Raw genomic sequence first — 13510 nt, 5'->3', positions numbered from 1 at the left:
ATTGAAACAAAGATATATCACAGGAGACCGTATGAAATTGAACCGGTGTATACTAAGTATTTTCGACGTTGCATTTTTTTAACAAGGTTAAATGTTCAACTTTGCACTGGTATCGGGGACAAATTTTATCCTGGCGTCTTTTTGTAATGTTTACATATCTTATACTATGATCCTTGTCTAGTCACAACCTCATTAGCCGTTTGTTTATATACACGCATCGTAATAACACCGTACATATACAAATAGCATGCAGAACACAAACTTTAGGGAAAAAACGTCTACCAATCAAGATTTAAGGCGAAGACTGCCAAACTTACAAAGGTTCTTTGAAAGGGTCTTGTGTTTGTAACAGTGCTATTTCATTGTCGATTTATTAGCGTTCATCATCATTTGAAGACATTTAATTAAAGAACGGCTTTAAAAGATCTGACAACATCGTGATTATGTCTGTATGCTTACTTATCCTGGGTGGCGATGGATCTTGCTAATCATTTGCGTTATGCATGTACGCAATCATGAAATTACACGCCTCCCTGCCAATGCCTCGTCAACACTCGTCTGATAGGAAGTGTTGATTCGTCAGACTCGGAAACTAGAGCAAAGGCATGGCTATCCCCCAAAATACATCATATTAATTATAGTCATGATATGTATGTCCTTATCTTGGTTCAGGGCTATAGTCTAATCATGCCTTGGGTGTTCGTGTTTTAGATGTAATCTTGAAAAGAAAGAATATTTTAAAGCATTTTCAGTTAAATTTGTGCATACATAAAATGTGCATGAGTAATTGAAGAAATGTTGAAGCTATGTTTTACGTGTTTAAGTTTAACAGTAATGCATTTGAAACATCTGTATATTTTTAAACGAAAAAAGCAGAAGCAAAAATTATTTTTATAAGAAATATATTACCGTCATATAATGTTTTGCCTGAGTTAGAATTGCATCATAGATTTTATCCTTTATGTCATGCAAAAACACGTTTTTCATGTACTTGTTTGAAATCCTGTTGTGGAATATATTAACTTTGTTCTTCATATTTTCTTTTAGGATTCTGTAAGTCCATTTTGACAATAATGTATATTTTATACATACTTGACCAAATGTAAGACCAGCCGTCTACTCATTTTGTCATCAAGCATAAATAGAGACTTTCATCGTCATCATCATCATCATCATCATCATCATAGTTATTACTCAGATAATTCTGCAAAGAAGTTTCATAGTGTTACAGGGATGATATCAGATAAATTTGGATGCATTTCGAGTCCACTGATTTCCATACAGAGAAACCAATACGTCCGTCTCTGCAAAGTGAAACATCAGTCACCTCATAATTTTATTATGCGTTGTTATCTTGTTCTCAAACCTTTTTGAGTCGGGTTTCCCCAACGTTTCATAGATTGTATTAAGATCTTTTTCTTCAGATACGTGCACTAAATGTTTTCCAAATGGAGAAATTTAAAGCCGTGAAAACGTCTTTGTGAAGATGCTCCAACAATCAAAACTCTCCTGAATGCCGAAAGGAATTTATAACTTATCCTTTCAAGCATAGAAAAAAACAACTCTTTCGCTATTAAGGACACTTTCGACGACTTATCATGTCTAAACATTCAAGAAATGATCGCCATTCATTGGGTTTCTTTCTATAAAATCATCCGCAGATTTGTGTTTGACTTATTAATTTCCTACATTTCAAGAATCAATTAAAACCCTGCTATTGTAAGTTGAACTTATCTTAGTTTTTAGTCTCATAGTCCATCACAATCATTAAGTTAAGATGACTTGTCTAACGCGTGCATTTGTTTGCTTCATTTTGTTTTATAGAGCGGAAGAAGTAATGTATGGAGACCACCGGCCCTACCATATACGCGGGTTTTCTCTCTTTTCATTAATTTCGCAACTGATATAAATATATCATATTATAGTTTTAATGTTCATGCCATCAAAGTCCGGTAATTAATCAGAATCCGACGTACTTTGGATAATATTGTGGCGTCTACAGTAATAAATGATAGTCAAATGACAATAGAGATCACACTTTGAATAGGTCTGATAGCCACAACATATTTTATTAACAAAAGATAGTGTACAATAAATTGACATGTCAAGTCCAACACAAGGTTTGCGATAGTTTATACAACAATCTGAGGAAACACAACCTGTCTGAATACCAGTAGGCCTACAGTGGCTAGGACAGCTGAGGGATTCTTTGATATTATTGTATGTTGTATAGAAAATCACCTTTCATTGAACAGCTGTTGTAACTCCTTCTAGACGCCTACTATATACATGTACCTGTTTGGGTATGGTTTAAATAATATATTATGTAATATTGCCCGCACTATTGATTAAAGCCATGCAGCTGGAAAATAGTGACAGATATAGCATTGTGTTATTGATGGCTTAGAATCTTGTAGTAACAAACATCATTTCTCATCAACCGACATAGGGGATACTAAGACATTCGCCAAGTAGAACCCACACATATGTATATGTATATATGTACCGTACAAAATGCTAACGTAACCCCTAATCGAGTGTCTAAAACGTGGCACTGGTCACGTAGGCCAACATCCGGAAATACGTTTCTGTTACTAAATTATTATAACAAATCAAAACAGACGTGTAAAATAGTCCTGTATATTTATTCCTTCTTCATTTACACTGTAACTGTGTATAAAAAAAGAACGCACGGACATGGGGGAATGTAAATTATATGTGGAAATATTTAGGAATACGCCAGAGCCCAGATGGTGCCATTTTCAAGTGGTTAAATTAGTATTATATATCATGCACTATCATTCATTGGGTTGTGCAAATATTTATTGTTGGGTTATATTTCAGACGACTTCAACCTGCGGAAGGAATAAAACAGGATTAATAATCATATTGTTAGATTATAGATACGACTGATTATTACTAAATAAATAGCACGACTGTCTACTCCCCAAGGACAATAAAGATTTTTTCTGTAGATAGAGATTCAGGAGATACACTTCCGTTAATCTATATTAAGTATTACTGAATCACGACCGAGTAATTAATTACGTCGTAAGAACATACGCCGATGTTTATTATGATACATGTATAATACAATTGCTTTATCCCTTTAGATTAGGGATATATATGTTTTTGCAGTTATTGTAGGGGATCATAGTAACGATAAGATCGTCTTTTGCTCTCGAAAAATCCTCCGTCTGAACCCCATAATCTCAGAAATATAATTCAAATGAATTTACCAGCATCATTCACAAAACGGTGATAGGTGTTATTATTTACTCATCACAAAACCCTGACATGCGTTTTTGCACTTTTCAGCGCGTGCGATTAAGATAATTGGTCAATCCCTATTGGGAGAGATATGGAGACATAAAACCAGAGAGGTAATTTCAACTAATCTTAGCTAGGCAACTTAAACATCTAACTCTGAGAGTTGCTATCCTGACATCTAATCTGTAGGAGGTGAATTATTATATTGCTATACTGGTATTTATATATATATATAATGCTTGTATTACTACAACACTGTTGACGTAACAGGATTATAGTGTTGACGCGACACGTGTGATGTAGTGACGTCATACAATTGCTGTTACTGGAAAATCCACATCTCCTTCTAGCATAGATGAAACGAGGGAGTTCCACACATGTTTAAGTGTGGATATTCCTACCCAGGGTAAGAGAAACACCTTTTCATTAAAAACTGAGATGAAAGATTCCCTGTTCTGAGTCAACATTTCAACAACTGGCTGACTCTGTAACGTGACCACTGTAAATCAATTGATGGGAATGTCAGCAGGTTTGGAGAAGTGTAATTATTCACCAACTGGATGATAAATAGTTGAATGCAGTCAAACGGTTATTCTGAAGATGTCAAGACATTGCTGGCTGAGCTTGATAGCTCCCCTCAAGTTGCAAGCTACAAAACTTGATAATATATCCCCTAAAGCTGCATTAGGTGAACAATGGTGATTTCAGAATTCATTTCTTCGCGTCTCTTTTAATTTGTATTTAACGTAAAAGCAACAGTTGATTTGGTAGATATATCATGTTTCCTGATATAAACAAATCGTTTTGAAGCCTAATGATCCTCATACAACCTTCTACAACCTTTGACCACTAGAGTTCACACGATAGCAGACTCACATCCGGCCTTGAATGAATGTATCATTTAATTGGGATTTGCGTGTTTTACAGGTGTGTGTGAACCGCTCGACAGTGAACTGTGTCTGGAGAAAAACAGGTGGCTGGACTGCTCATCAACAGGGAACAACAACTGCCCTGCGTTTAGAGAGCCAGGTAAAAGACTACACGTGTTACATGGTTTCGAAAAAGTCTTCTGGGGAAAAAGGGAATATGGACTATAAAACAAGTGATGAATTGTAAATGAAAATATTGAAACAAAATATTGACTATTAATGATTTTGCTGATGGACATATGTCAATTTGTTTTGGTAGTACTTCAATATTACGTCGAAAATCATATCTATTTATTCTAATCTTATCTGTAGTTCCATAATTCTAATATATGGCACCTGTATTCCGGACGAATAAGAAATATTTCCAAAATAGCACACTGATTGTCCAACGGTAGAAGAGGCGTACACTGGAGTGAAACTAGCCGAGTTATTTCTGACCGTAAAGATAGAAATAGCGAAGGAAATGTCAGTAAAGTTAATTTTTGACAACTGTATACCCTTTTTGTTGAAACCTAGGGATGCAGAACGTGACCTTGAGATTTCCCAGGACAGATGTCCCTCCCCACGTGACCAACTACTTCTGTCAGATATTTGATTTACCTAATGGCGATTTTCACCTTGTTGGATCCCGACCCATTATAGACAACCTAGAACTGACTCATCATATCCTTCTATTTGGCTGTGACGAGCGAGGTAAGGATTTTGTTTGGCTTCGTATTGTTCTGTATTGTTCGTCTTATTAACCGCTATGGTCATTAAGGACGGTCTCCCCTGTTTTTGAGATCCATGCTTAAAGTGTAGGTGTATGTTTTTGGGAGGTTGTGGTATGTTCGTATTTTGTTTCCTTGTGATAGCGCGGAACTGATGCCGACTTTGTAGTGCTAACCCACTGAATCATATTGTCGGAGGAAAGACACCAAGCAGGACACCCCACCCGGTCACATTATACTGACAACGAACAAACCAGTCGTCCCACTCCCTAATTGCTCACCGCTGAGCAGGAGCAGAATCCTGCATTTTTACATACTCTGGCATACCTTGGCCAGGGGACAGGGCTCAACTAAAGACTAAAATAAGACAGTGTCAAGGGAATAATTAAGAAGGGGGAAATTGCTAGAAATAATGAAAAGGATAAAATCCCAAATTTACAATGAAAAATTGTAGTAGTCTTCTTACGATCATGCAATTACCCTAACCTGCAAGGCTTGCGAATTGATAATAGACGGGGTCAAAGATGGTGTTTAGGCATATGCCTTCATTTACTAGATTTTCTATTGTATGTGCTACAGGTGATTTGCCAAATTATTTCTAATCCCGGAACATAGTACGTGAATTTTCAGTTTTATGAATTCTGGTGTTATCTTGTATGTGTGAAGCGATACTCATTTAAAAGTAAAAGAAAGGAACGACTGATGTAAATCTGTATTCAAAGTTATTTGATGTAGTCGGAGTATTATCGAAATGATGTATAAATCATGTCGTTAATTTTCTTTGAGATCAATAAGCCAAAAGAATGTCGTTCTATGTTTAATCCTGGGATACATACAAATGTACGTAAATAATCATCTGCTTTTCTTCCACTCGTAAATCAAAATATATGTTTAACAGTCACTGTTGTTCAGAAATTTAGTAGCTTAACGAAAACACTCTACACAAAACATAAATGTAATACATACCGAAAAGCCTTTAAATTCAAAACACAAATTATATTGAAAGATAATAAAGAGTGATCATCAAAAAGGATATTAAAGCTTTCAGAAATGTATCTTATTTTTGTTATTTAAAATCATGTTAGTGGCTCGTTAAGCTGAACGGGCTGTGAAGAACTAGTCCCTGACGTTTTATCGCGAAATAATGCTTTAGAGTATGACACATGGAGATAAGGATATGATATTAACCATCGGGTGGTGATCGCAGATCCGTTGTTGTAGTAGTCTGCATGGACAGGTACTACAGAACCACGAGAGCTAGTTCACTCAATACTAGGGTTTATTTACCAATGAATAATTGCACCACTTAAGATGAAGAACAAAAAAAGACGAGAACTTTATCTGATAACCCTCAGAACATAGAGAAAAGCAAGAATCATCTTAATCTAATTTTACTTACATCACCCCTTTTTCTGCTTGGAGCAACGGATGTACACACTTGTCTACAACACACAGTGTAAACAATATGGACTGAACGGTCTTTCTCTGTGTGATTCGTGTCTGGAAACTATTAACTACTGAAGTGAAGGATTTGTTTAAGTTTACAAAAGTAACAAATTGTCAGCACTCTTTTGAAAATATATACTAAAAGTAGTGTTTGTTGAAATCGACCGATTAATCTGCACTTAATCAATTCAAAACCTTTCCACAAAATTACGCGTAACTTATCGGATGTGTTTGATAGAAATGTCAACACACCATCGATACGAGCTGACTCACTGTAGGCAGTGTAATATGAAGTAACAGTACTAGGGTTTATGGGGAACTAGGCACCAGTCCACTTTTAATCAAAATATTAGCTAGAATGAATAGTTACAATGTACTGGTCAAGATTGTTACTGACTAGAGAAACCAAATCTAGTCTTGTGATGTATAATATGTTATGTCTTTAAAAAGGAAAATGAAGAAGTCCCATTTGAATCTTATACGAAATTTTGGAAATGAATATGGAATAATGTATATTTCACAAGAAATATGAATCCACAATGGGTAAAACTAACTGTCAAACAGATTGTGTACGATCAATTCGTAAAAAAATGGAATTGTGATGTTTTTAGTTCTTCGAAATCTGTGTTTTATAAAAATGTGTAATAATGATTGCAATTTTGAAAATATATGAGATTTAATAATAAAAGAAAATTATATGGTAAGTTTAGAGCAAACAATCATATTTTTTATGGGAAACTGGCAGATGGCATGTGAAATATCAAATTTTGTTCATAATTTCTCCTCCTGATTGACACGTTGTATACAGTTTTTGTCGAATGTTGTATAATGTTTTCCTTGTACGTCATATTTTTGAGAATTTAACACATAAAGTTGAAAGTTGCAAATGATAAAAAGATAAGGCGGAATCATTCCACACATAAAATCTGTATCGCCATTATATCTCGTCCAACAGGATTAAATAGATTTACGATGATAATATGTAAGCGTTATCTTAATCCAGTCCGGTTTAGTTGGATTAACGTTCTGGATTGCGAATATCCAGCATTAGGTAAATAGAGTAATAACGAAAAGACTATTTCATGTCACAATATGATCGTTAGGGGTGACTTATAAAGTGGAGATGCTATAAATCAATAGGAACTATTTAGGGAATACCGGACCGGCTGATTCGTTGTGTTAATTTCAACTACGTGTGAAGCCATGTCTTTCCTCTTTCTACTCTTTGTGGAAGGCTGTATATTTTGGTCTGTTGGCTTAACTCACCAAACTGTTTTGTTTAATACGACCTTGGTGTACCCTGATGAGGTCATAAAATATGTCAGAAATAAATTATTATGATACAAATCATTGAACATTAACAGTTTTATGCCGAACATTCAGTAAATAAACGAGGCATTCTTTATGTTTAACGCCAGTACGTCTACAAAGAAATGTATAAAAACCATTATGTACTTTTATTTTTGTTAACCTTATAGAGACAGCATATACTACAAATTTATAGAATTTGATTTCGAATACAAAAATCTGCTGATAAATAACCAGCACAGTATATGACCAGTATCAAGAATATATACAGTGTATAATGTAAAGTGCATGGATATGCAAATTTGCGTGAAATCCTGTCATTTTGGTTAGAATTGACGCACACTACAGCATCTAGCAGACGACCTCAGCCATCAAAAAGACATTTTAGCTTTCCTAATCAATCAAACGTTTATCTAACCCATGGAAGTACAGAGTAATCTATGGAGACTGTGTCCTATCATCGATCGGCGTCATTACGGATTTATAGAAATGCGCGTGCTACCTAAAATCAGAAAGAAATCGGCTGTATTTGGGCAAAAAGAATTTTAAAATTACAAATAGTGTTTCAATTTAGTATATTTTGTAAGAAGTGAAATAAGAGTTTGGTGAAGTCTATATATTCGTTTATTGGCATTTGCTTCCTCAATAAAAGAATTTGTGCAATGAAGATTCCCCAAATAGTTGTTTCGTTATATGATGTATTGCTATGCGATGTTTTGTGTTTGTAGAGGGAGAGGTACCAGCGACACCTAATGCCTTCCAGTGTGGTATGCTGGCCCATCCTAAATGTATTAATATCATAGGCACATGGACTGTAGGGAGTTCCGGGGACTGCCTTCACGTCAACACTGGGTTCCGAATTGGCAGGAGGGGGTTCCGAAGGGCAGCTATGCAGGTAAACTCTAGTTATGCGTGCAGATCATGTAAGAAATATCTACAAGGCTTATATACATGTATCCGCGAGACTTAATAAATGCCATGAATTTGAATACTCCGTATTTCTTAGTCATGCTATGGTTGTATCTTACTTGACAATCACTGCTCTTCTATTGCAACGTCCGCAAGATTTGCTTCAATGTTGCGATATTTTTGGCTATAGATCCACTGGAATAATCAGAGAAGACAAGATAGCCACACTGACAGTTCCGGTTTGGTACTGTACTACACCAGCAGACTCCGAACATACGACGCCGCCATGTTTGCAGTAGGACAGGAATTCATTGAGATTCCACCACGTCAACCGGAAGTTGATTTCCATTCTTCTTGCTCTGGCGACTGCACGACTGCCATGTTCCCGACCCCTGTATATATCACTAGAGCTGTCAATCACATGCACTACATGGGTATGTATCGAAGGCGTACTTCATATAATCTTGTTACAAACACGTTTTAAAAACATACCTTGATTATTACAACCTACATGCACCATTTGTTGATATTTTGGATACTTTTGCTTAATTCATTATTCAATTATTCACGTTAAAATTAGGTTTGTTTTCATTTGTTTATACACTTGTAATTTGAACTGAGTGAAGTACTGAGAGAATGCGTTTTAGATTACCCTTGCTACGTTGCTATTATCTCTTTTTCAATAACGAAACGCACGTATACAATTAATTGGTGAGACAATAATTTCTAAGCTAATTTGGGGTGGGGTTTCGATTATTCAAATCACTAAAAATATTTAACCAGATGCGTACCCTTCTATAACACGTGGTCTTATTTCCCTTGTATTTCTAATAGGATATCCAGTTCTATTTATATTTTGCACTTGCTTTCTCAATTCGGAGTTAGAATTACGATTTTGTTTATGTGTCGGTATTATCTGCTCTACCTAGTTGTGTTCACGGTTCCGTGAATATGATCATTGATGGATATTTAGGGTACATATTACATATTGTTTATTGTTTTAGGTATAAAACAGAGAATCACACTACATAGGAACGGTACGAAGATAAGAGACATCACCTTTGACAACCCTTACAGCTATGATAGCCCAGCCTTCTACAAGTATGTCGTCTGCTCGATTATGCACGTTTTAACCAAAGTTTGACTGAAATATACCACTGAGACATTTCTTAAATAAGTAATTATTAAGAAGGGTCCAAAAAGGAAACATCAGCTCAAATTTGTTGAATTATTTTCCCTGCTGTAGTTCAGTTGACCGTTTAGGTCCATGGCCTCTTTCTGTTCTAAAGAAACCTTTCATATTTCGAGACATGTTTCAAACTTAATATTTCACTAAATTCTTTTCTTCGAAAGGCAATATGAAATCTTCACTTTATTTTATTTTTTAATTTTGTTAATTCTATTTTTAAAAAAATACTTTAAAAACATTTCAGATACGACCCACCAATCGAAGTACTTCCGGGAGATGAGATCCGAACGACTTGTACCTATTCATCCATAGACAAAAATCGCACTGTATACTTCGGCGATGGGACCTCTGATGAAATGTGCTTCGGTTTTATGACTTATTATCCGAGACAAAATATCCCGATGCCATATTGTACGACTTGGAAAAGTGTGGAAAAATGCAAGCGATATCTACCTCAATTTGGCGGAGTTGTGAATGAATGTCCATGGAGAAAATTTCTGAGTTCCAAAAATCCGGATACCAGACGCATTGTGGGAAACGTGTTAACATTATGTAGCAATGAATCACCTGACACGAAGTGTTCCGAGAGATGTACGGAAACTGTCGAGGAAAGCCGAGAACACGTTTGTTTACAAGGGGACCTGGGAGAAATGCTTATGTATAAAATCCGAATTAAATACCCCGAGGTTGTCAATTATCTTTCCAAATGTAGACGAGTATTAGAAACGAACGGCAGCAAAAATTTAATATACTTGTCATCAATATATGTTTTATCAATTGTCGTTTCATATCATTTGTTTGTCTAGGTTTTAAAATAATATTTTGAATATGGAATTTCAGAGGTTAATTCCGGAGTAACTGTTTATACAAATTGATGTGCGTTTCTGTTTGATGTAACTGATTTAGTGAATGCGCGTGTGTGGGTGCGTGCGAGGGTGGAGAGATTATGTGCGCGTAATTCATTGTGCAAAATGTCATAGTGTTGATAACCTCACCAACATTTGGTGAATTGTAGCTTAACATGTTTTAGATTTTTTTTCATACTGTGACATGCATGCTTTTATAATAAATGAATATACATTTGAATGTACATATAAGTCTATCTATGTATAATATATCATGTACACAATGGAACCTGATTTTACCGCCTTATATCGATATTAACTATATTAGTTGCTATAATTGTCTGGTTTCTCTGTTGAAATCCTGGATTTTCAGCCTCATTGCATATTTGTCTAAATGACCCTGTAAAGCAGCTTTAATGAAGTATGAAATATATTACTAGTAAGATCGTTTATATAATTATGTATTAGTATCTGCAGATAAATGTACCATTTTTTAATTTGTAAATATTTACAAAATTGATATCACTGCGATCGTATCGCGGCATTGGTTTGATGGTTGTATAGATAGCATTGTCTCAGTGTCCATCCAAGTTGTATGTACTTCAAGTTCCAAGATAAAATCCGATTTTTAAGTTACCCGAGACAATGTTTCATGTGACCTATTGCAATCGCTGTTTGTCTGTCGTTGTGCGTCCGTGAACAATTTACATTTTCGAATTCTCAGAAACCAATAGACCAATTGAAATAAAATTTTGCAGACACCCTCCATGGTGGTCGACCAAAGCTGTGAGATAGATGGTCCCTTTATCCACATGGACATAAGGGGTGGGACAACAAGTGCCCGATCGACTGAAATTTCAAAAAAAAAAAAAAAAAAAGTCTTCTAAAGATCCAGATATTGTAGAATCAAATTTTCTTTTTAAACGAAATGGTGTTGGGGTTCTTTATCCAATGATGAATTTTCCGACCCTTTGGTCATGGGTTTCCCCTGTGGACTATGGAGGGGTTAAAATTTACTATAGTTTATTTAGGGAAATCACATTGTGAGGATCGCTTGATGAATTTTTATTCGAAAGAATTTAAACTTAATTAGAATTATCGGTATAGGAAGGCAATTTAGTGGTATGGACATATTGGTCCTGACTTACCCCCAGGGACTTATGGGCGGGACCAAAATTGGTCAAATTGACCGCAATATATCAGAACTCAGGTGACCATTAGGGCCAATGACCTCTTGCTTGTATTCTGGTATATTTGGACATGTTAATTTCCTATATTGTTGGATTGTAATAATCAGTGTGTATATATACCTGATCTTGGTTTTACGCCCCACTAGCGGATCCCAACAAACAGGCCGACTTTCCCACCATAATGACCTTGAACTGAACATAAAGTTAGGGTATTGTATAAATAATTTCACTAAACAATAAACTGCGTGTGTTGATAGGTTGCTTTCATATTTTCTAAATGTAATGCATGCTGCAATTCAGTAAAGCTGAATTGATTTGTCAGCTTCGAAACAAAAAACACTAGAGTACGTCATGTTACCGATAAGGCTTTAAAAATCGTGCAGTAAAGACATTTTGAAATCAGATGTAGAACAATTGTTGAAGTATGTTTTTTTTTTTTTATTATTATTTATTAAATGAAATTGATAACATCGCGCGGATAATTTTTCGTTTTTGATGTTCCCGACTGATGTAAAATAGTAGTAACAAAGAGCGGAACAGTGTAGTTAGTAGACATTCCATAACGAAAACAGAATAAGCATTTTGTGTTGTGTTGATGTGAGACTTTGTACGATATATTATAAAACATTTCCTATGGATATTCTGCTCTTATGTTCTTCTTTCCTTGTCGCACTGACACATCACAACAGCCAAGGTCAATATGACGACTGTCAAGGACGCCAACAGAAGTAAACAAAACAGACATAAAGAAAAGTCAGCGAAGAAAGGAAACAGAACAATGGCAGAAGGAAACACAATAGGACAGTTGAGACGAGTTAATATTCCGTTACTAACACGGTCAAACAATATCATAGAAACATGAATATTTTATAATGTCAACAAAACAATGCTTCAGGTACCACGATTAATAAACAACGAAAACATGTACAATATATAACCAATCGGTCAACGAGTACTTCGTGTAATCATGTAGTCATTGAGAATCATGTACATTAACTAAACAATCATACAGTGTACACCGTGTTTAACCAATCACTGACAATAATATACTTTATATAATCAATCATACAGTGTACACCGTGTTTAACCAATCATTGGCCATAGTGTACTTTACTTGTAACCAATCACTGACCATCTGCTTTTCTGTGTCACCAGTCACTGACCATCGTGTGCTTTTTTTAATCAATCATACAACGTGCATCTTGTATCGCTAATCACTGAACATCGTGTAGATTTGTACTTTATTTCACCATACATACAGCGTGTAGTCGTGTTACTAATAACAATAAACTTCACAACAAATCGCTGTAACAAACCTCGTTACAGAATAATATAAGTAAATAATATAGAAAAATATCCATTTTTTATTAAACAAATAATAGCAAAGTTCCAAGTTCGTCTGAATGTTACCATAAGAATTTGCACTAACTACATATCCAGAACACATGATTCAAACTACCGCCAATTTTGAACCAATCCAGCATCTGTAGCCTATCGCGTGTCACAACAATCCGTCATCCTGTCAGCCGGACCATAAAACTATCGGGGATGGCGTAGTGTGAAGTAGGTGCCACACCTGCAGTCATTCTCGTCTTTCTTCTAGTAAGAGATTTTCTTCATCAGTGTGGTAATTATCGCCATTTCTGATAAGTATTTTCATCAACGGGACATGTTATCGTTTAAATAATATTTTTCATTATAACATTGCATTTTT

General features: G+C 35.4%; 1 protein-coding gene across 1 annotated transcript in view; it reads left to right on the top strand.

Moving 5' to 3' along the window:
* LOC117321882 overlaps positions 1–12436 on the top strand; it is a 53735-nt gene extending 41299 nt beyond the window's left edge. The window contains exons 4-9 of the mRNA XM_033876494.1: positions 4198–4299; positions 4716–4892; positions 8392–8558; positions 8763–9006; positions 9577–9673; positions 10006–12436. Of these exons, the coding sequence (XP_033732385.1) occupies positions 4198–4299; positions 4716–4892; positions 8392–8558; positions 8763–9006; positions 9577–9673; positions 10006–10567 (1349 nt within the window). The 3' untranslated portion in view covers positions 10568–12436. The remainder of the gene's footprint in view (positions 1–4197; positions 4300–4715; positions 4893–8391; positions 8559–8762; positions 9007–9576; positions 9674–10005) is intronic.
* The last annotated feature ends 1074 nt before the right edge of the window (positions 12437–13510 follow it).

This window comes from Pecten maximus, chromosome 2, assembly GCF_902652985.1.
Source record: "Pecten maximus chromosome 2, xPecMax1.1, whole genome shotgun sequence".
Classification (NCBI taxonomy): Eukaryota; Metazoa; Mollusca; class Bivalvia; order Pectinida; family Pectinidae; genus Pecten; species Pecten maximus.
This window is presented reverse-complemented; position numbering and strand designations above follow the sequence as displayed.